Below are 25,120 nucleotides of genomic sequence, written 5' to 3'. Positions count from 1 at the left end.
GGGGGTCGTCCACAAAGTAACCTCCGTTTTGAAATAAAAAATAAACCAGTTGAGATACAAAAAGTTTATTATATAAATGTTAAAACTACAGCTTTTCTCTACTTTTCTACATATTCACCATACAAATTCAAGCACTTATCATATCTTTTAACAGTTTTTGAAATTCCATCTTTAAAAAAATCTGCCGCCTGAGAACCTAGCCAACCTGTCACAGCGTTTTGAAGCTCTTCATCACTCGCAAACCTCTGAGATGCAAGCCATCGCTTCATGTACGGGAAAAGATGGAAATCACTGGGAGCCAAGTCCGGGCTGTAGGGGGGGGGGGTGGTCAAAAACGTCCCATTTGAACTTTTCCAAAAGTTCTGTTGTTTTCTGAGCTGTATGAGGGCGGGCGTTGTCATGGACAAACACAACACCAGATGTCAGAAGACCACGACGCTTGTTTTGAATCGCTCGTCGTAGCCAATTTAAGGTTTCACATTAAAAGGTTTCAGGAAAATGATCTGAAAGTTCCAAGATTGTGAAGCGACAGTTCTCGCGAATGTTCACCAAGTCATCACTGACGAGAGATGGCCTACCACTCCGGTCTTCATCGTGAACTTCGTTATTCCATTAAAAAAAAAAAACGAACCCATTGACGGACTACACCTTCGCTCATAATGTTTGGGCCATACACCGCACTCAATTCATGATGAATTTCAGCTGCTGTGTAACTTTTCGACCACAGAAATCTTTTACACCACGCACTTCACACTTGGCGGGATTTTCTATCACGGCGCTCATGTTTTTACGTTGTAACAAAAGAACACGCAAACGCACGATGCTCTCCCTTGCACAGCTGCGCACACAATGGCTGCGCACACCGATGTGAGAATGGCGGCGCTACCCCCACTACTTATCGTGCCACGCCCAAACGGCGGTTACTTTATGGACGACCCTCGTATGTTAAGTATTTTAGCATAACATATTTGAGTTTTAAATATAAGCTACAATAAACTTAATAACAAATTATAAACTTTAGAAAATATCAAAATTAATTGTAGCAGTTGCAGCAATGATGAACATTTCATATAGCACGCCATTTTCTGCTTTTATCATTGAAGTAAAATATATTTTTGGAAGTTCGATGTTGGTACCACTGTGTTCTATGTTTCTACAGTTATAATCTAGTGGTCTGTTTTCTGTCCCTGCTGCTTTGTTATTCGAATTATGGTTTTTATTGTATGGTGTAGTTAAGCGAGTTTTTATTATGCTAGAGACTCGTGTATGAGTTTAATTTTTCGTTGTTCATAGGAAACTTATAACATTTTTAGCCTCAGAAGACTGTTAGAGCCCTAAAGCTGAGTAACAGGGGTCCTGGTACAAACAAGATCCATGTTAACCCCTATGTTGTAAATAGGCTAGGCCATTCTTAATGGTCATTGTAGGGTTGCAATAAGATACTGGATTGACTTACCAGGTTTTTTTATGAAGAGTATCTTTCATAGTTGTATATTGGTGGAAGTGTTAAAGAAAAGGATAAAAACTTTTTAAACATTAGAAATAATCCAAATAAAGAGCTTTTGTATTTGAAAAACACAATTTATTCTCGAGGAGTCCCAGAACAAATTTTTATAACACATTCTGTTTACAACATTGGTACATATCTAAAAGAGTTTTTTATTCACTACAGAAGGTAAAATGTGTTCAGAACACAAAACAAAAGAGGTGTTTGGTACCCTCAATCAGCTTATAGGCCAGATCAGGGAGCCTCTTGTAATTCACAGTATACTGGCTTCTCTATCATTGATCCTGTTTTCTAGTATTAAACCCACTGAGCTTTGCCACCAACCTTTTCTCACTAGATTTAGAACAACAGAACTTGAGATCTTGTTCAACATGTTGGCTAAGCAACTTCAGAAAATGAGAGTAATTAACTGTAAGTGGGTGTGTGATCAGTTTTCACAACGATCAATGAAAGTTCCTTATACTATTGTAAAGGAACAAGGTTACATCAAATTGAGTGTTTATTGAGTTTGAACCAACAACCCCCAATAACCCAGTAGTTTGAGTGACCTGTATAATTCGAAAACCCATCTCAATGTGCTGGTGGCAGTATTTTGTGAAGAGGGTTCTAAAAAGATTGGCGAACAAATCTCTGAATCTTCACAGTGGTCACAATGGAAAGTAACCAAGAACACATAGTGATTGCCAAAATAAATATATTATACTTGTTTATTATGTACCACAGGAGTCAAAATTGCTACTTAAATCTGGGTAATACTATGGTTGTTCAACTAGATATCTGGTTTCAAGGATAGATTGGTAGGTATAGTCTACTTTGACGGATAACTGTTGGGAGTTGGTGGGGTCCCTTAGTGTCGAGGCCAGTTGCGTCCTAGACATAAGGGCTTGGTAAACCCACCAATTTTGACTGAAAAGGCTTGTACAGAGCTGGCCTCCCCTTCTTCCAATATGGCATGACTGGATATATTGTCTGCTATCTCTCCTCATGGATCTCGACAGGAGGTGGCTCCTACCCTCAACTTAAAACATCCTCTGAATATTCTGTCATTCCAGAAGCAATTGCAAAAGTCTTTTAAATACTAAAGTGCTTAGAGAGGTTTCTCAGCTTCTTGCCCTAAGAAAAGTAATGTTTATTCAGTCATCCTTTTTTTAGTATTTCCATGGATCAGCTGCTGTGACAAATAGTTTCTCCGGAACATTTTGTAGCGCACTTGTATAGCACAGTTGTGTATAAGTGCCAGTGTCCAACTTCCGTATGAGGGATTACCATCTCATGTATTGTCGAAACTGCCACATATTTCATGTAAAAAATAATAAACCTCTAAAAATATTTGATGTAACCTGGGTAATTGATAGTTGTGTAATCACTGTATCAGGCATGTTGCTTATAAACCCTACACATTTCAGATCAAAAAGTCCTCTCTAAATTGTGAACACATACTGTGAGCTAATAAAGTTTATGACTGAATGATAAAATTACCACTACTCAAGGATAAACTAGAAATAATCAAGAAAGAAAAGAAAAGGAATAACTAAGATAGCATCAAATTGTCAAAAAGCTGGCAACCTGTTACAAGGAAGCCGTATTGCTCACTGTTGAGTATATTGGTGGTTAGTTGGTTAAGCTTCAGCCAATTTTGGTATAATTTCACCACCTTCAACTCACTTCTGCAGATGATTGGGGGAATTTAATAGAGTGAGCATTGTTTTAAAGCAGTATGAACTGGAAAACTAAGATGTTAAGAAAAACAATGTTCTAAACAAATACAAGTGCCATAGTTTACACAAATTACTGATAATAATAAATAGCTGGTAAATTCGAACAATGGGCTTGAGCCACAACAAAAACTGCTATGTAATGATAACACAACAACAAAGCACAACTTGTAGACATAACTTAACCAGAAACTCAGTGGGTACTGGCTTGTACAGTCGTGTCCAAACTTTCTGACACTACCTCGTATGTCTGGTACATTTATACAAGAATATACTGATCCTGTCAACATCCACCCAAGCCAAACAGAAGTTAACTTAAGGTGCGACCTCCCACCAGCTTTACCACAGACCAGTAACTTTCATACAAGTGTACATCAAACCGCAAAAATCCTTAATGTCAGGTGCAGGAATTGATCCAACTCCAAGGCATATTCCCACATCTAAGAATAGCGCTTTAGATCAAGCAGCCACCCTGACTTGATGTGCTTACTTACAATTTTGTATACCGATTCCGCTTTTGCTTCCATCGAGGATTTCTTGTGTGTATAATTGTGTGATAGATACGATCTGTCAATCAGTTAACAGCAATGTGCATCTGAGTTGAATAATTCTAATAGCTCGTGATTTGTTGATCCCGATGGCCATTCTTTCTACTTGCAGTAACTCGTGCCTACAGCATTATTCTGGCTGTTACGAATGAGTGCAACCGGAGTGTTGTAATCATGTTTAAATATTGCAATAATTAGCTAATGTTCAGTTTAGCTCTAAACTTGCCTCTGGGAATCTGGAGTTATCTTCGTCTGAAGAGATCCAAAATAGTCGGTGACAAAGAAGCTCAAAAGATCTCTTTACATTGTTTGGACGTCAGAGACACCTAGACTATAAGATACAGTTTAATCTAGGTGGAGGTATTCTGTGTCTTATCAGGTGCACAATTTAGTTCACTAAAATGTTTTAGACACGATCTCTTAGTACAGTGGAACAACCAAGTTTTTTTTACATATACTGTAACTATGGTGGGAAGGGTTTGGTTCAATAAAGAGAAACGGGTGTTAATTCAAGAACATCCCTTGTACTGTTTGTTATTAGTTAAACTAATCTTATTTTTCTATAGCTCTGTAAATCTTGAGTGCCTATTTTCCTGTTAACTACTAAAATATGAAATTCTTATAACTGTATTTAGAAATCAAAATGCACATTAATCTGATAAGCTGATATATATTATATAAGTCTGTTAGACAAGGTAAATAAAAGCTATAACTACATTCATTATTTATCTTTTTTTATTGCAATATTCCCTCATAAGGTCACTTAATAGTTTAGAACAGTAATTGTTGATGTACAAACATTTTAATATATACAGTTTATATATTCCTATTAGTAATTAATTATATTGTACAAGATTAGGTTGCTGGACAAAACAATATAAATATATATATTCTCCAAGAACTAATAAAACAAATTATGTACACAAGTGAACAAAAATCTAAAATGTAAAATATTATGTTAATGTGATGGAAATTCAATAATATATAATAGAACCGTTTCATTCAGTCTTATCCAATAAGGTTTACTATTCAAATATAATTTTTTGATAAACTGTGCACAAACAAAGCTCACGGGCAAGTGGAAAAAACACTAAAAATAAAATAAAACTAATTAAAGTTACACAGAATCAATGTATAACAAATAAAAAATAATTATAATTACATAACATTAAAATAATTAGCTAGAAGCGTACCACAACATTGTCATTAAACTAAAAATATACACAACAAGAGAAGAAACTATCCAATAATATAATTATATCACAATTAATCAATTGGCTCTAAGGTTTAATTAAGTAAGAGATTTAGCACTCAGATCTGTTTGGTCGGTCGGTCAGACGATCTGCGTCGTTCCTGTCGCGCCGATAAGGGACATCCCGTTCACCCTACCCTCCATGTCACCCGCTTCTATCTGCTCCTTCAACAACTCCAGTTCTCGGATACCGGAAACGGTGACCTCGTACTTGTGCGTCACCAGGGAACGGTAGAAGTGGATGGCGAAGACGCAGAAGATTATGAGGACCGGGATCAGAATGATGGAGGCGGACCAGGCGGCGACGCGGGAGAAGTCATAGAACTTGACCCAGCAGAGGATCGCGATCTCGAAGAGGAACAGAAGCAGGCCCAACAACGTGGAGAACGCCCAGGCCGTCTCGATGTACCAGTGGAGTCTCTCGTGAGGAGACTCGTGTACAAGTGAGATGGAGTGGAGGTTACACACTGCGTCGATGTTGGGCAGGATACAGGTGCTGATCATCAATGCCAGCATGTGGACGGCGACCAGCAGCGTAGTGCAGACTGCAAAAGCTATCAGCATCGCGGGAGGGACATGCGTTTCATTGCTCAGCTGGACTTCTACCATCGCCACCTGAAGATGAAAAGGCCAATTAGAATTAGAAAACTAATAACACCTAACAGGATGATCGTGACCAATGCATTATATGGATAAAAGATGCAGTACAGCTAGCAATTGGAGGGATCTACACTGTACCTCAATCACGTGGTTTCCATTCGTGAAATAGAAAATAATTTCATTAAGAAATCAAAACGCATTCATGCTAGCAAGTGTTACAACTTGAAAAGTATATCATTGCCAAACACTCGTGTTCTACAGATTTTGAAAAAGACCTAGTGCTTTATTAGAATTATTTATTCACTTATTTCAAGTTCCATGACAGATACTGGGAGCTTAGAGTGAACCTAAAAGTATTTAAAAAATGAATGCACTATTTGGTTTATCACAACTGTCATGTATTTGGCGTATTTTTAATTGGGCTGTCTAAGAGGACATTTGGAAAGAATAGAAAATAACCTAAGATTGCAAAGAATAGTCTGCAGCATGATACCAAAATAAAATATTCTTAATAATCTTGAGAATTCCAAAGGATACACGTTTAGTCTCCATGCTGTTATTATTTGTTAAAAGGTGCACTTAGTAATAAACCTATTGTATGAAAGTCAAAAGCCAATATCTTTTTGGTCAAACAAAACATATGCTGTGGGCCAATATTAAAAAAAAAAACACTTGCAATCCAAAGCTTTACTTTGTGGTTTTAATTTTATCTAAAAAAATATTAGTAAATAAAAATAAATAATATTTCTAATTATATTAATATACCATTTCAGATATGGATATGTTAAATTTTTCTCTTATGTTGTCACATTTCATAAGACCTTTAACTGATATTTAACAAACAAATCATGTACTGGCCTTAGTATTACAGTACAAGATGGCAAGATTTTTGCAAAATCAAAATATAATTTTTATGTGTTTATAACACTATATATCCCTCTCATCACAAATTCTGACTCCGCTGATCAAAGCGTTACCATAACTTATGGTATCATTATAGCACTAGCGCAGTTTTAAGTTTTCTGATCTCGAGCCTCTGGATCTCAATGCGACTTTGTACTGACCATTGCGAACCCGGAGAGAAGAGCAGAGGTCTTGCTGGAAGCCTTGAGTTTGGCCCGACTCAGCTGTAACTTGCGCCAGGAGAGGTAGCTGGGAGAGTTGAGAGCATCTCCGGAGGTGGACATCTGTACAGGGAACATGTGTCACATCTGGTGTACTGTTCAATAGTTTACACGATAATACATGCATACAGAACAAGAAAAGATTCCAGTCCAAGAAGTGTTTGTTCAGTTAGTGGTGTGTGGCGTTGTCACTCATCTTTATATATAAAAAGAAACAATAGGCCAATGTTAAAACTAAACAGTATGGTTAAAAAGTCTACTCCATGTTTGCTTAATTTTTAATAACTCCAAATGCAATACAGGCCACCGTTATTTGACGTTCTATTTTATATAGGATGGTAATAAGAAAACATTTTTGAGCCTTTTTAACCGATTTAAAAGAATAAAAAAAAATAAATAGATTAGAGTACGAATATTCTTTTCACAATATTGCCTATATGAGAGTGTATGAAATGAAAACCTTAAAAGACCTATAGATGATTTATTTAAACAAAAAGAAAACCTACAGAGATGATTTATTAACATAATCTCCTTGGCATATAATACCCCAAAAAATTTGTTAAGTCTAATCTGGAGCTTAACAAAAAGGGTAAGCCAACTTTAAATCGGTATACACCACAGCTTGCTCTTATGAAGAACAATCTTTTACTGTGTAAAGACATGTACAGAAAACAAGGAAATGATCAGCTTTGCAGGAAGCTAAGAGGGTGAAAAATGAGGAAATAATTTAAAGTTCTTCAAACAAATGTAAAGCTGCATGGACCATCATCAACAAAGCAGCAGGGAAGACTTCTTCAACCAGCATAAAACCAAATATCCAACCAGATGAGTTCGACAGTTTTTTTAAAACCTCAGTGGAAGAAATCAGTTCTAAAATGAATGCATCTCCCAGTTCAGCAGTGAGGTGTCTTGGAACATGTACTACAATGCAGTCTTTTTTAAATTTTAATTTTTGTACAGTGTCTTTAAATGATGGGTATAATATAATTATATCTCTTAAAAGTTCAGCAACGAGAGATGTTTATGGTATGTCCAGTGATCTTTTAAAAGAAGTTGGTTTGGAAGTATTGGAGACTCTAACACATTGTATAAATTGTAATATTATAGAGGGGGCATTTCCTGATTAAAAAAAAAAAATTAAGTAAAGTGGTACCTATTTTCAAAAATCCTATCAAACCAAGTAGTTATCGTCCGATCTCATGTATACCAGTGTTGGCTAAGATTTATGAGAAAGTGCTCAAGATTCAGATCTGTCACTATTTTGAATTCCACAATCTATTTAGTAACAATCAATTTGGCTACTGCACTGGAAAATCAACTGTACAGGCCATAGATACTCTTGTGGAACAAATTTTATTGACTTTAGAAGACGGTAGTGCAGCTCAGGTCACTTAGTGATCTTAGCAAAGCCTTTGATATTTTGCAGCATGATGTATTGTTGGAAAAATTACAATTTTACGGTTTTCAGCGTACAAGCCTAACTATCTTGGAATCTTACCTCAAAGATCGTAAACAATTAGTTGAGATAGGAGGAAAGAGATCCAAGATTGTTGAAATAAATATTGGAGTCCCTCAAGGGTTGGTTTTGGGGCCATTAGTCTTCTTAATTGTAATAAATGACTTAAGTTTCAATCTGTTAAACTTTACCACAATTTATGCTGATGATACTACCAGCAATCATGTAAGGAAATGCAATTCCAGCAAGGAATCGTAACTACCAGTTATGTACAAATGGCCTATTACTCCTTTTTACTTATTTTTGTATTATAAAATATGGTTTAGTGGTATGGGAGAATGGGGTAGCCATAGAGATTTTAATCCTACAGAAAAAAGCAGTAAGAATATTAATTGGCTCTAAGCCATTAACTCATTGTAGACCACTTTTTGTAAAAAGCAGTATTGTAACCATTGTAGGTTTGTAATTATTCATATATATTTTAATTTTAGTTAAGAAAGATTATAACAAATACCTTTAAGAAACATGAAACATTACCATGATACCAGAAATAGTAATAAGCTTGAATTACCAAGGTATAGGTTAACTAGAACCATGAATTACTATAAGTATCAAGGCTTAAAAATGTAAATTAATCTACCTGCTTCATGGCAAAATCTAACAGAGAAAACATTTTCAGTAGTGTTACATAACTGGCTATCTAGAAACCCATTCTATAAATTGGACGAATATTATAAAGCTATCAAAAATGTGATATGAAGTTGTAGTCTATGAAGTAGTAAGAAGTTGTACAACATTTAATCTGAATAGTTATTACTTGTATTATATCTACTTTCTAATTCTTGAATATATCTAAGGATAAAAACTGAGAATGACCGTTTAAACAAAATGACAATATCTATTGCAATGTATGTAACATGCTGAAAGATAAATAAAATGTCTTACTGTCTTACCAGTGTTTCAACACTTCAAGAGTGTACATGTACCATGTATAAAGAATTCTTTTAATACAAAGGATAAATTTTAATAAGGATATCCAAGGCGTGTTATAGGGTTCCTACAAAGAACAGAACAGGCATAAAAGCAATTGTTGTTCAATTTTTTAATAGGCAAAAAAGAAACCATGTTGGCCAAGACTAAGGTAAATAGAGACCACCTGAAGTCTACTGTTTTTTTTAAGGAATTTGCTGCAAGCTTAGGGTTTTAGGTGAACAACTTTCTGCCTATTAACTTATTGCACAAAACTACAAAATTAGAGACATTGGTTACCAATATGTCTTGTTCAGGGAAGGTAAAGAGTTTGCTAGATAGAACAATACTTTTAAAGCTGTAGTTTTGACCTTTGAAGGAGACGTAAAAAATTTTTATAAAGAAAAAATGCTAACTTACTCATTTTCAAATTGTAATAAATACATTTCATTTTAACATACAGAGTGTTTGTAAACATTTTGATGAGACATTAATTTTTTGGCAAACATTAAAAATAAAATTCAAAATTATAATTTGAAGTGAAGTATGGATTAAAAATGGCGAAGAAAACAAGTTCCAGATACCAAGTTTCGACTTGTTGCTGCAACCCAGAGCTAAAAACCGGCCTGGAGGCGTGATTATCTACGTAGACTCTGACCTTGACTACTCCCATAGACTTCTCTCTCTACAAACAGCTGATGTCATTAATGTTCTACTCACTGTTACATTAAGTAATGGCACTAAGTTAGATTTATCTATATATGGTATTTATAGATCATGTACATTTATATTTTCTAAATTTAAGAATGAATTTAGGGACATTAAAATTACACATGACCCAACTTTCATAATTGGTTTTGAACAAATGTACTCTTAAGAATGAAGGTTCCGGCCCCAAGTATATTGATTTATTTTCTTCTTATGGTTATATAAGTTATGTCCAGTGAACTACTAGAACAGTCAATAATTCAATCTCATGTTTGGATCATGTACTGATTCGAAATACAAAGGCATTTAGATTGTTAAATAATTCAAACAGTATTTTATGTCCCATCCTGTTCCATGTTGTTTCAAGAACATCGGCACATTGAAAATGTTATTTAAAATTACCTTGTATTTAAAAAACCTACGATATACCTTTTAACCTTATGATTTCATAGCAAAAAAAGAAAGTCGTAATTGTGAATTAAACCAATGATATACTATGCACTAAATTATTAAAGTATTATTCTTTTTCCCATTATCTATCACAACACAGAAGATTGCCACTAAAAATTTACAGTAGTTGACTGTGGTTAAGCCTTAAAATTAGCTTGACTAATGATACTATATTCTTTAAACAAACAATAGCTCTTTACTGTCCAATAAGATGGTTGCGACGACCTTTCCAACAGATTGCTTTTATTTAAACTTAATTGATTTTTCAAAGATGATTGGGGCCATTCTAATGCTTGTTCCTTGTTTATGAAATGAAATGAACATTCACATAGAGCTTCTAATGGACCACAATGAAAATATAATACTAATTTTGTAGATGCAGTTTTTCACAAAAACAAGGGTTTATTTTGGGGCAAAAAAATAAAATGTGGAGAATTAATAAAAAGGAATCTAGGCATTTATCGAATATAAATTTATACAATGTTTTATTACCAGACAATGTTTATTACATTCATGTACACAAATTATAACATGGTTAAAGAACTTTTTAATTTATTTCCTTCAAAAATATAAAATGTATTCTAAATATCTAGTGTTTTCTGGACACTCTGTATATTTCAAACTGATGTAACATCGTGTTCCATTCTTTGTGGTAAAGTAACAATCTAGAAAAATCTTATTTTTGGCACAATAAATGCATGTAACCCAAGAGACTTACAAACCCGAGAAGGCAATATTTGAGATCAAAGCACTCTGTGTTAATTTCTTTAATTGGTTGTTAGTTTAATTTTTAATGAATATTTATATAAAATATCCAGATTTAGCACCTCCACCAATATATCAGACCAACCGTTATAAATTTATAGTTTGATTAGAAATAGTACTTTAAGAAATCCTAACATAAAATTATTACACAATCTTTTTCTTACCTGTACCAACCTATGGTTGACATTAGTTAAGTTTCACAATCTCATGTCCAGTCTTTTCAAAATTAGTTTTCAGATTTAGTATTATATTGGTTTGATCCAGTTGAATATATAGTCTTTGTTGTTTTAACTAGCTACCAGCAATATTCGTGCATTGCTTATATTCAGTAACTATTACACATTGCTTAATACTTTCAGTTTATACTTGATTTGTTTCACCATTCTTTACTACATGTCAAAAACCTCTGATCAGCATCATAATCACTGTATGTATTTTAGGAAAACATAATAGGTTATAGTACGATTCCCCACTGCCCTCTAGTCAGTGAGTAGATGAACCAAGATCCATGCATGTCAACTAATACGAAATTTTGGCAAATAATGAAGGTTCAACCGTCATTTTATCTCCAGTCAACCAACTATCAGCTTTTGCTACACTGAAACACGTATTTTGTCTATATACAAAATAAAATATACTATCCACGTTGTTATCATTTAATGTTAAAGGATTTAAATACTAAACACTACAATCAATATTTGTATTCTTATATAACACTGATGCCATAAGCCCAATACGGTGTGTAAAAGAGACAACTATTTATTATTAACTCAGTGAATGGAGCTCCTATTTTGAATGATTACCACAGGAAATGATACATTTATATAAATGGCCACGCACCAAGAACTTCAAGATCTGGCCCTGGCTTTGACCACTAGTTCAGTACTAAAACTAATACACAGTTTTTTGTTTGTACAATTCACTTGGCTTAGAGTATGAACTTGCCAAAGATTAGAGCTTAATAAGTTTGGTTCTCATATCTCAGCTCTAAAGAAAACCATTGCTTATCGATTAGCTGATTCAGATTCTGGTCCAGAACCAGTCCGTAATCTCTATGATGATTAAGTAAACAAAACAAAATGGTTACCAGTGCTGAGATAATCTGTTTCAACGCATGATATCTAGTGGAGTTTTGAACACCAGAAACCTTTCCCATTTCCCAAACTTTTCCTGTCCTGTTCTTTTTCCCCCAATTGTTTTATTTATGTTTCATTACATGTAAAAAATAAGAGTATCTAAGAATATGAACCATTATAGCAGCCTAAATTAGAGGGAAAGATGTAAAAAAACCAGATTGGTTACAAATCTATGTACAACAGGGACCATATTCACCAACATTTAAAAGGTTAAACAGTTTCAGATGCTATATATTTTAATAGGAATATGTGTGTTACTACTAAACTCAATGTCTGCAAGAAGAATTTTATTAAAAATGAGTTAATAATATTATTTTTATTTTTTCTCCCTCTTTCATAAACATGATTCAAACTGGAAACCATGTTGGAGCCACAATGGTTACATCTAAATGTCAGCAATTTGACTTTTGTCTTCAAACATAATATAAAACAAAGTTAGTAAAATGTTTTTTTTTCTCCTTTTCACTATTATAGGCCTAATATATGGGGGTATTTCCATTTGAAAATGTTGAGCTGGGATGGTCTCATTAGCATCCAGTCTACATGGCTCCTCAAAATACACTAAAATTAAGTTTATTTGTCTTGAAATGTTCCTTCAGCTTAATTTTTTTAACCTGAATTCATTTACATGCAGTGAGAAGTTTAAATCAATAGTTTCCATAATAATATAATAGGAATTAATGTATTGTGTATTTGGTAACTTGAATAGTATTGGTCAAGACATAAAATAGGCTGTATCTCTGTCAATAATTATACAGATACCTGATAATATAACAGATAAAGACAATAGGTAAAGGCAGTTCTTAAAGAGCCAGATGCCACATTGTTTTGAATCTGAGTTAGAGATATATTACAGATTCAAATTCTGTGACTGGAACAATTTTAATCAGGACTATTGACGTTATCCTGTAACAAATATCCCATATAAAAACTGTTTGATAATAAAATCCAAAAGATCAGTGGCCCATGAAGACAGGCAGAATAAGGCTAAGAAAAGGAACCAGTTAAATTTAATGGTGGAAACCATAAATTATTATAAAAAGTCAAAGTTTCATCAGTACAAGTAAACAGAAGAGGGTATTACAGGCACATAATGAAAGAAAAGGAATTTAATATATGAAACCAAGCATGCAACGGTAGATATGTTTTCTATCTCATGAGTAAGAATTTTCAAAATCGTTTTGCCCAACCATATAAATTTTGGCAGAAACAACTTGGGTTTGCATTTCTTTCAGGGCAATACCTTTGATTAGTTACACAGGAGATGACACATTTGTATGGCAGTGACATGTTAATGTCCAAGGGATTAGTTCAGATGGCAGTTTAAGCGTGCACTTTTGCCGAGCCTCAATTTATAGCATTGGAGAATTATCTCTTTAGTAACTAATATAGTCAAAGGTAATACAAAACTATTTGTATCATGATAAAATTGTTGATTTAATAACATATATTCATGGAATCAAAATAAATGGCAAAAATGAAGGCATTTAGACCTTTGTTCACTAAATTAGAAGTGCAAACAATCATAAACTTATATATATATTTGATTTGATTACTTTCATTTTGAAGAATCATGACTTGTTAAAATTTACAAATGAAATTCATGACCACAATACTCGTAACAAGAATAAGGCAGTAATTGAGTATCACAGACTAAGCAAATCTTTATCTAGTCATATTGTATTGTCTATTAAAGTGTACAATAAGGTTATTCACCTTATAAATGAAAATTCAGTGAAGATATTTAAACACAAATTTTATAAGTGGTTACTCAACAATCCCTTTTATTCTTTAAATGAATTTTTTTTACTGTCTGTGATCAATTTTTAAACTAAGAATTTATTTTTATACTGTGCAACTGTACTTAATTATTTATTAATGTTTTATAATAAGTGTTTGTCTAATTTTATTAATAAATAAATTTATGTTTTGTTTATGTATGTATAACTTATATTGTTTCTATTGTTATTTTGATCTCTAGTTTTCATAGAGATTAAGTTGTTAAGATTTTATTAAGTAATACATTTTTAACTGTTTTTTATTTATTGACTTATTTGTTGTAACTTTAAATATCCTTATATTATTTATTTAAGTAGGTTAGTGACGTGGCAATACTGCTCAATATAAATAACTTTGTCAATGCTTTTGTAAGCCTGAACGACAATAAAACATATTCTTATTCTTATTCTTATTCATAATATAACATGGACGTTATATGAGTAATAGGTAGGAATTTGTAGTATCATTCATTGATGCATTTTCTGGAAATACATCAAATCACTTGATTTGAATAAACACAAATTTATGTCACAGGGGTTATGTTATGCAAAAGATTGTAATTGATAATTTTCACCACATTGTTTTATTACATTGCAATTCTTCAATGGCATAGTTTTCTGAGATGTACCGGTACCTGCTAAAAATAATGGTAACTTGCTTAATTCTCAGAACTTATCAACGAATACATTTCTGATCCAAATCATCAACAATGAATGTGACCAATGAGAGTCAAAACTAAATATTAGTGTTCTAAAAGTTTGTTACTGTTAAAAACGATACATCTACAAATAATTAGTGAATTGGTTACATGTTTATGTGGACGAAACTTTGAGACAAGAGTTAGTACTTTTCAAATACAACATTAACTTATCAAATAATAAGATTCTGATAAGTGTTCCAAAAGATGCTTATGCCTGCCAATTTTAACATTTGCTCGATTTTTTGACATCTCAACTATCGCAAAGACTTGTACACAATGCAATCCAACTGCGAAATATTGTAAAATTTACAAGTACAATTAAATTTTATTACTTGTTGAAGTATCTCACGAATAAGACAATTTTTTTTCCAGATTAACCAAGAACTATTATAAATAAAGTGTCAGTTATTTTCATAAATAATTACAACTTAAATTTGCATGTTAACCCAAAAATGCCTGCTGCCATTTGAAACAAATTTAAATGTTATAAATATTTGGGGCACTCACTTCAACATGCAATTCAATAGGAATCATTCAACAGAGCCAAAGTTTTCATCACATATGAAAAGAAGAGGTACTTCAAAATGCATGGAACAATCCTGAATTGGTCAAAGGATGAAGGCACTTGGCACGATATAAATAAGTCAAACAAAGAAGCAAGTATTTAAAGTACGGGGCCACACAATTTTACCTTTTCTCCTACGCTGTTAAATCCTCAAATTTAAGAAAACCAATGAACGTTCGCAATTTATTCCGATACAGACAGAGTGAATGTTCTGTTTTGATGAGGCACCCTGATCTGAAAAAATTGAAATGCGTGAGAAGCAAGTAAACGGTGAGACACTTGATTAGTGTGTTAGTCAATGTGAAGAAAGGGGTTGTTCAAGCATTAGTGAGGCATTAGTAGAGGAGCATTACAGCATTAAACACAAACACAACAACAATGCAAAAGCAGACAATAACTGGATCACAAGTCTAGGTAATAACTGTTGTAAACAATCAATGTCATTATTTAACCCTCTTTCTGGTAATCGAAGATTATCCACCAAGTGAACAGCATCTCATTTTGGTAATCGATGGTTATATGCCTAGTGAACATATGCTCATGAATTAATAAGTAATACCTATAGTTGTATTTATTTCATATAAAATATAAAATATAAAAATATCAACAAGACTGAAGTATCATTTAAAACTTTAGAATATAAACTATTATAAGCTTTCTTCAATGTTGGTGTTCAAGCAGTGACATCAACATACAATGAAATTCAACACCATCTTGGCATGATTTGTTTGGTTACCAGCAAATATATGAAAATTATTATAGTTTTTATTATACTTGGTATTATATAGTGTATTATTGTTATTTAAGAGATATAATTTTTTTTTTAAATAACGCTTAAGTGCCTGTGAATGTAACATGTAACAATATGTTTTTATTTTTATTTACATTTTTGGTAATATAAGACAAATACTAAAGATCCATTTCTTTTCAGTTATTATACCTCTATACCTTATAACACTTTTATTTGCTACTTTAATATGTAAAATTCAAGAATTAATGTTATACGTTTATAAAATACATAAATTTACTAGCTTTATATGCCTATTAAAACTTTTATTTTTCAGAATGACTACTTTTTCAAAGGATAGGCTCTCCTGTATGTGTCAGTTTTTTAATCGTATAAACAATCTTACACATGTTTATTACATACATTTTAAAATAACCCATTTATTTTGCAAAAATAATTTTTTATTTCATTGTAAAATCAATTATATATATACTGTATGATATTATTATTATTAAATTTTTGGTTGTTATTTTTTTTAATACAGCTGTATGATGCAAGAAAATGATCTCCAATAAGAAGTAAAATTGCTGCCAGAAGGAGGATTACGATTCTTTGGTCACTACATAATGTTATGCCTTAATAAAAAATATCTATTTAGTTGTACTGATACTCAATATTGCAACCTCGCGTCGTCGCAGCCGGAAGAGGAATAATAACCGTGGATCTGCCACTAGATTCCTCCTATCCCAAAACCTAACCAGCTTTGATGACTAAAGATAACTAATAATTTGGATATGGTTTCCGAAAGGTTCCCTAACAATATTATACTAAATTCTAGACCACATACACTAACTTCTCCCGGTCCACTCTACTCGATAGCTGCACAACGACTCCCCGCACAACCTCCGGTCTCAGCTTGCCAACCTAGCAGGAATCATCCTACCAGAACCTGTCCAGAAGAATTCCGGATGGTAGGAGGCTCCTATTGTTCAAGCTAAGAGCTAGAGGTCGGCGCAGCTGGCTATCACGCTCGTGGCTACTGAAGGATTACGCGCGCCAAATTCAAAACTATAGCGGCACTCGCCGCATCCTCCCCTCCTTCTCCGAGGAGTTCGAAGGCTTAGCCATTAAGAGTGGTAGAATGGGTGAGAGGAATGTTATCTGGAAGTGAATCAGTTATAGTTAAAATGAGCCAAATATCTTAAACTAGAACACAGCTTACTAAAATTTTCAAAAAACACTACCATGCAGAAAGGCGGTGCAGAAACCGCGCCCATTCTCGCTGAACAGCTCCAGTCCTCAACCACAGACAAATTCAACCCAAAGTGGAAAGCAACTAAGATCTATCTATCACCAATATGTCACATACCGGCTATATACTTCTAACTCTTCTAAAATTAAGGTAGGGCTTCTTTAAAAAGTTTATTTAAATTAAAGAAGATAATCTAGGTCAAAGGAATCAGGATTCTGGGAACCGTGTTTGACTGAGAATCACAACCTTCATTCAGCCCCATCATCAGACTCAGATTTCCTTCCAAAAATAGGCCAAGTAGGAAAGGAGAAGTTAAGGATATTTTATTCTTGCGTAACTCATTAGAATATTTCTTCCATCGTAGCTGGCCATAATCCTAGTCCTGTTCCCCTTATTTCCCTCCCCCACTCCTCCCGCAACGGGAGACAAGCCTGCTACCAACAAGCCAATCCACCGGACGCAGAAGGAGAGGGAGTGAAAGGTCTCCCATGACCTCTCTGGAAGAACATATACAATTGTTTTGTTCATTTTCTTTCAATATTTGAAATACAGGAAAGGTGGTGAAAAGATGATATGGCCATTGGAAAAATAAATCCAAATCTAAATGATGAGGTCTCCTAGTGACTACAGTCATAAGAGGCAAGGGAAAGAGGAGAATTGGTCTGCTAACACAGTTCTTTAAACTTATCTACACTATTAGTTTCTCAAGATTGTTTGGTGATATATGGCAAGTAGTTTTCCCTAAATGGAGTGTTCAGATCGAGAAGGAAGGGCCAACAAACAATAACTCAAAAGAAAAAAAAACTTCTGTTGGCTCAGAGTTATGATAAGTTAGTAGGCCAGGATATGATTGGTAATAACCATTAATTTGTGGATAGGATAACCACTCTATATAACTAACACATACAAATAAATATACATATAACTGACCATTATAAGGTCGTAACACGCATGCTCGAAAATACAAAGTAATATTTATCAACGAAAAACCATACACGAACACTAAATTACACAGAGATAAACATTTATAGCAATAAATAAAGTTTGACTAACTGGAATGAGTGCTTCGCTATAGCTTTAGCCTAGTTGTATATAGGAGAATACTTTGTTGAATAGTCGACTATAAGGGAAATGTTAAGTAATGTCGGTTCTAAAGCATTTATACAAAGCATATCGATACAAATTATTCTCTATCCTTAATTGCCTTAAGTTATAACTTAACAAAAAATAAATCAATAGGATAGAGGTAGTTAAAGATGAGTTAATGGAGTGTGTTTGGGGTTGCGCATAGGAGGCAATGAGACTGTCACTGCTCCCAATATTGATTACAGAAAAAAATATATAAATAAATATCAATTCATAGAAGCTGTAAAAACTTCAAACAAAAAAAATCTAAATGGCAGATCTCACAACCACCCATCCCCGTGTAAGTGTATAGTAGACAGTTTGGACCAAACACCAGAATTGCCAAACCCAACACCAGGTAGCAAGAGGAGAGCACACGCAGGTGAACTCCTAAGCCCAATCCACCTCAGTGTCAGGCCAGCTACCAATGCGGGGTCCCAATGAAGAGTTGAAAAAGAAAAGGAAATGTTTTTTGTAAGGTGTAATATGAAAGAAGAATGAAAATAAACTCAAATTAAACCTAATATCACAATGGCTTTTTCGGAATAGAGGAAATATCTAGTGGCAGATCATTGTTGTGGAGTTGGGAGAATGCACTTTTTAATATGGGATACATGTGCTGACCTCACAAATTTCTTGGTTTTTGGGTCACGCAAGGCAACTGTTACAGGGGAAGTAAAGGTCTCAATTTCCAAAGGTTTAGACCACATAGGTTGCAACTTGGCTGAGATGTGTTTGGGTGCATTACTCAGGTTAAATAGTCGATACATTACTGTATCACCCACTCTAAAGGGAACTTGTGCTCGACCTTTATTATACTGTTTGGAAACTTTATCCTTAGCACGGATCAGATTGTCTAGAGCTTTACTCCATCTCTGTTCTATGTTTCTTGGTTCAGAATTAGATTCTAGATGTTGGTTAAGATTCCATTTATTTTCCAAAGGAGTGCGGATAGCGTATCCCAAAAATATTTCAGAGGATGATGTGCCAGTGCTCTCGTGCTTAGAAGAATTAAAGGGGGTTTGAAAAAAATGTAGGTTTTCATCCCACTGAGTATTGTCTTTGTGGTGGAAAATTCGCAAGGCAACTCCGATATTTTTGTTCACACGTTCAGTGTGCAAACTTTTCGGGTAATAAGGAGAAGTCCTAATGTGTTTAATCCCAAGCTCATCGCACATGTTTTTGAACTGATGAGATTTGAAACAACCGCCAGAATCGGAGACAATAGACTGGGGAAACCCAAAGTAGGAAAACAGGCCTCGTTTAAGGGCATTTACTGTAGTTAAAGCTGTTGAATTCTTAGTTGGGATCATGACTGATAATTTGCTAAACGCGTCTACAATGGTTAGTAGCCACCGATGACCACGTTTAGTTCTAGGGAGAGGACCAACATAAGATAGACCAACATAAGACCAAAAGATAGTCAATCATGATCTTTTCAAAAGGTTTTTCATGCTAGATCAGACGAAAGATAACCATATTTTGTGTTTGGGGCTTGCTTATAGCGCTGGCACTGTAAGCATGATTTAACCATGTTAGTTATTGTTGTTGTAAGATCAGAACTGTAAAATGTTCTTTTTAACCGATTTAGTGTTTTGGAGATTCCCAAGTGTGCTCCAACTGGGGACGTGTGATACATGGCAAATAGCAAGTGGTGTAGATTTTTGGGAACAACAACACGCGGTCTGCTCTGGGAAGGGGTTTTATAAACTAAGACTTATCAATTATTTCATAGTTAGGAGGGTGTTGTTCAGACTTAATTGACTTAATAATATTTTTTAATTCTGGGTCTAGGGCTTGATGTTCTCTTATGTCTTGGAAGGCTTCTGGTAGAGAGAAAAGAACTAAACATTTTGAGGTAGGATTTTGGGGTTTGCTTGTCGAAGGTGTTGAACTTGTGTCATGTTGTTGGGGAGTTGTGGGGTCTTCCTCGTACAAACAAGAGAGGCAGTCTGCAACAACGTTCTCTTTACCCTTAATGTGACTTACTTGAAATTTAAATGTGTTTATTAAGGCAATCCATCGTGCTATTTTTCCAATTTGCCTGGGGTGGTTCAGCAACCAGGAAAGAGCACTATTATCCACAAAGAGAGAAAATTCTCTATGCTCTAAGTAAGTTCTGAACTTTTCCAAAGCAAACACAACAGCGAGAGCCTCCAGTTCAAAAGTAGAGTAGTTTTTTTTATGGAGGTTCAGGGCACGACTGGCGTAAGCAACAGGTGCTAGGCTGCCATCCAAAGTTTCCTGGGACAAGACCGCACCCACAGCCATGCCAGAGGCATCGGTCTGCAACGTGAAGGGTTTTTCGAAGTCGGGTAGCCTCAAAACAGGTGAAGATACTAAAATTGCTTTAAGGGTTTTGAATGCCTCCTCCTGAGAAGGTCCCCATATGTAAGGAACGCCCTTTTTAAAGAATTTAAAGGTTCCGAAATCTGAGAAAAGCTTTTAATGAATCTCGAGTAATATGAGCACATTCCCAGAAACCTAGAAAGTTGTTTTAAATTCTTTGGTGTTGGGTAGGAGTTGATAGGTTTACTTCTGTCAGGATTTAGACTGATTTTACCATTATGAAATATGTGACCCAGGAATTCGATTCTAGGAGATGCCACAACCATTTTTTTCAGGCCTAACAGTCAGCCCAGCATCTCTAAGCCTGTCTAAAACTATTTTAAGATGCTGTACATGCTCGTTGAAACTGTTACTGAAGACAACTAGGTCATCAAAATAAACAAAAAGGAATTTGAATTTTATATCTCCAAAGACTTTGTCAAGTAGATTTGCCAAAACCATGCCACCGGATGCTAAACCGAAGGGCAGATAGTTATACTCGTAACAACCTGTGCTTGTGACAAAAAGAGGAATTTGATTATAGGCGCTTACAAGGTCCAGGTGGGAAAAATGAGAAGCCTTCCCTAAATACTGGAAAGCTGACTCCACGGTTGGCATGGGAGTGTTCTCCAGCTCAACCATCTTATTTATGAGACGGTACTCTACCACCATGCGACTTTTACAATTCTTTTTCGGGACTAAAAATGCCGGACTTGAATATGGAGAGTCACTAGGACGAATAATACCCTTACTCAACAGGTCTTTAATATGGCTGTTTAGCTCTTTCAGTTTGGGAGGAGCATAATGAAAAGGTTTTGAGCGGATAATTTTATTAGTTGTCATACGGATGGTATAAGATATTAAGTTGGTTTTGCCAAGGCATGGTGTTACGGTATCCGGGTACTGCTGCAATAGGTTTTTTAAAATGTGTTTTTGTTTTGTGTTCAAGTTTTCTCCTAATGTTAGTGCTGTATGAGTTGGTTCTATGTTAGGTTGAGCTGACTGATTCTGGAACTGATTAATAATTAAGGTTGTGTCAAAGGAAAAAGTTATTTTACGCTGAGCCGCATTGATCACCATTTTACTGTGATCTACAAAGTCCAAACCCAAAACAACTGCCACCGGTAGGCTATCTGATACAAAGAAAGGAAAAGTCCAGGAAAGGTGTAAAATTTTAAAATGCAATTTAGTCTGTTTTTGGAAATTCATGTAAGTACCATTCGCTGTCATGGTTTGAGTTCTGGTGTTAAGTGAGTTGACGTATAAAACCCTTTACCTTTCTGAAGATCCTTAAAGACTAACCCAGATATTATTGAGTATGTGGAGCCTGTATCAATTAGTGCTTCAAGTTTGATTTCTTTTATGGATAGCCAGATAGTAAGGGGATCTACTTTGGGTAAAGAAGGTGCCATAGATCGGAAGGGCAATTCACCTTCGGTTTAGGGGAGACAATTTCCCTGTCTAAAAATGCCTCCCTGAGAAGTTTAAATGTTTCGGCCTGGAATTGGACTGACCAGAATAATTAGCTTGCCTATTCTGCTGGCCGTTTTGGTAGTTACGCTGACATGTGTTGTTTTTTGGTGTACTATATTGGCCTGAATGGTTATTTCCTGATTCCAAGTGTGAATGACCGCCATTACGACTATTTTGAGGTTTATATCGATTAAAGTTATGTGACCGGTAATTTTGGTAGTGGTGTTGACCGTTAGTATGGTTAGAGTGGCCACTACTTCGGTTGTAAAACAATCTGTTGTTCTGTTGAAAACTTTCATTATATGGTATGGAACTATGAAGGGATGTAGGTGGGGGTACGTTGGTTGTTTGTGGAGTTTCATAATATGTAAGACGTAGGTCATCTACCGTGGGGGCCAATTTTAAAAGATCATTAATGCAGTGTGGTGTTATAAGTCCTGATAAGCAGGCTCTAGTGGAGGGATTGAGACCTGCCATAATAGTAGTAAAGACAACTGCATTATCTACTGTAGGGTTTAAAAATGTAAACATTGCACTAATGTTGTGTACATAGTCAGCTAAGGGCTCTGAGTTAGTTTGCTGGCGGTACAAAAACTGATTCTGAGCTTCCCTCAGTGTTCTATCAGTTAAGAGTGAAGTACGTATTGTCTGGACCAGTGAGAGCCAACTAAGATTAGACGTGATAGCATTTAACCATATACCACGAAGTCTACCCTCAGTCCGCGGAATAGTATTCGTAATAAAGAGTTTGTCACTTACAAGGTTCAAGTTGAATATTTCTGTAGCTTTAATTACAAATTGTACGAGGTCTGGGAGGGATGAACCTGATGTCATAGGCAGGGCTCTAATCATTTCGCGAACAACAGAAGGAAATGTCGCATCACTATCTCTATTATGGCTTGAGAATAACTCGGCAATCTGTGAAGACACTACTTCTGTAGTGCGTTTAACTGTTGTTTGTGTAAGTTGTTGCATAGCAACTATCAAATTTTGTATATTCGGATCTATTGATTGTAAAGGTGTGTATGCTATGTTGGGCTGTACCTCAGAATGTTTTGTGACTGTTGGTGTAACATCAGTCGAGGCTGCTGTAGTTTCTAGTTTGGATTCATTAACATTTTCATCTGAGTCGATTTCACCTAATTTATATTTTTCTTTAACATAAGCACGAAGCTGAACTCTCGTTCCCTCAAGTGTACCTGCTGGTGTGATGCCCAATAGAGAGCATTGATCACGGGCCTGAGTTGCTTTTAACTCTTTAATCCACGCTACAGTTTTGGGAATATTATCTGGTTTATACATATTTAAAGAAAGAAAATAGGAACACAATAAGCTAAACAAAGCAAACTGGTACCAAAATATGTTTACTTTTGTAATTATTAGACTGCAGGAGTCTGAAAACAATAACAGTAATGAAACAATTATTTCAAACAAATTGGGCTGACCTAGCTTTGAGGAAAATATAGCAAACCAACACCTACTGGGGAGGAAAAACTCAGATAGTTACTTTAGTATTTTATAAATTAGTTTTATATTGGAGTTAAAAAAGTTTAAGTAGTTTAAATTTTATAACATTTACTCTGTAAATTAGCTTGTATATCTCTTTTGAATAAATAAAAAGTTATTATATTCAAATTGCATTGTTTGACTTATAATAATTGTAACAACTGTTATAAGTACCTGAAACAAATGCTCGTATCCAACATTAAACATATTTCCAAGCGAAGTGATATTTATAACACAAAGGTTAAGATTCTACCGAAAGTAAAATATTGGCTATAACAAAAATAACAAAGTCACCAATTATCTTACCTGTATTCGTAACTCAAGGTTAGTTACAAATGATCGTCGCAAGCTGCAATTTACATTAAAACAAAAAGCACCAGTCATTATTATGTGTTTAACACTAACTAAAATAACCAATATCTAAACGTATATAAGGCTAAGTCGTAAAATAATTTAAAGAAATCATTCCCTTAAAAAAATATTTAAGTGAAAACGAAAACAAGTCAATTAACGTTGGATTACAAAGATAACTTATGTAGTACCTTAAAACATTGGCCGGAAATTATAAAATATTCCTGCTTAACTGGAGTAGTAAAATCTATATTAACCTCTTCAAATCCACAACGTAGAGTAACATAATAAGACTTCGTTATCTACGGAGTGATACAAAAACCGGATCTGAGGAACTCTGCTTACACAATTACGTGCCTGCAGATCAAACCGACTAATCTTGTGTCGGGAAAAATTACTGTAGTTCCAATAAGAAGAAAATCTAAAACGGATAAAAATTAAGTAAAATAATTATAACAGTTGCGAGCTTATAAAACTATAAGTATAACTACGAGGAAAATTGACAAATTAAAAATTAAAACTGTCTTAAAATGAAACGAGAAATTCTTGTTTGCAACAGACAGACAGACGGAAATTACGAACTCCGAGATAATAATGTTTAAATTACTTAAGCCTTATGAAAAACTTAAAAAAGGAATTGAGGCTGTAAAAAACAAAAGGACAGATACGTAATTAAAAGTTAACAAAAGAAAAATACTGCAAAACACCTATTATTAGTGAAATAAATAGTGTTACAGTCTAATAGCAAGCGTACTTCAGATTACTAGTAATTAAAAAACTATTTAAATTTGTTATTAATATCGTAACTCTGCTTAGTTAAAGCTTAAAGGAGACTTTTACTGTTAGTAGTTATTAAAAAATACTAAGTTATTTAAGAAATACTTTATAAAAAGGGCAAAAAATATTAAATCATTAAGGTTGAACAATGAAATTTTAAGATTAAAGTTAAACAGTGAACAATAACATAAATGTTTAATTTAATTGATGTATTAAAGGTTTATACTTTAAGCTTATTTTAAAAGACTAGAACTAATTTAGTTATCTGATCCTGTTGGTGAAGGTCGCTGCTTCCCTCGTGGCGTCG

General features: G+C 34.4%; 1 protein-coding gene across 6 annotated transcripts in view; it reads right to left on the bottom strand.

Annotated features, from left to right (window-relative positions):
• Positions 1-4,487: 4,487 nt before the first annotated feature.
• LOC124367476 (calcium release-activated calcium channel protein 1) overlaps positions 4,488-25,120 on the bottom strand; it is a 41,165-nt gene continuing 20,532 nt past the window's right edge. For 3 of the 6 annotated variants that reach the window (XM_046824317.1, XM_046824316.1, XM_046824318.1), the window contains 2 exons: positions 6,687-6,809; positions 4,488-5,637 (listed from right to left, as the gene is read on the bottom strand). In XM_046824317.1, coding sequence (XP_046680273.1) covers positions 5,104-5,637; positions 6,687-6,809 — 657 coding nt within the window. In that variant the 3' untranslated portion in view covers positions 4,488-5,103. Of the gene's footprint in view, positions 5,638-6,686; positions 6,810-15,400; positions 15,509-24,227; positions 24,336-25,120 lie in introns of those variants that run through there. The other 3 variants (XM_046824320.1, XM_046824319.1, XM_046824322.1) reach the window with 3 other exon arrangements.

This window comes from Homalodisca vitripennis, chromosome 8 (assembly GCF_021130785.1).
Source record: "Homalodisca vitripennis isolate AUS2020 chromosome 8, UT_GWSS_2.1, whole genome shotgun sequence".
NCBI lineage: Eukaryota > Metazoa > Arthropoda > Insecta > Hemiptera > Cicadellidae > Homalodisca > Homalodisca vitripennis.
This window is presented reverse-complemented; position numbering and strand designations above follow the sequence as displayed.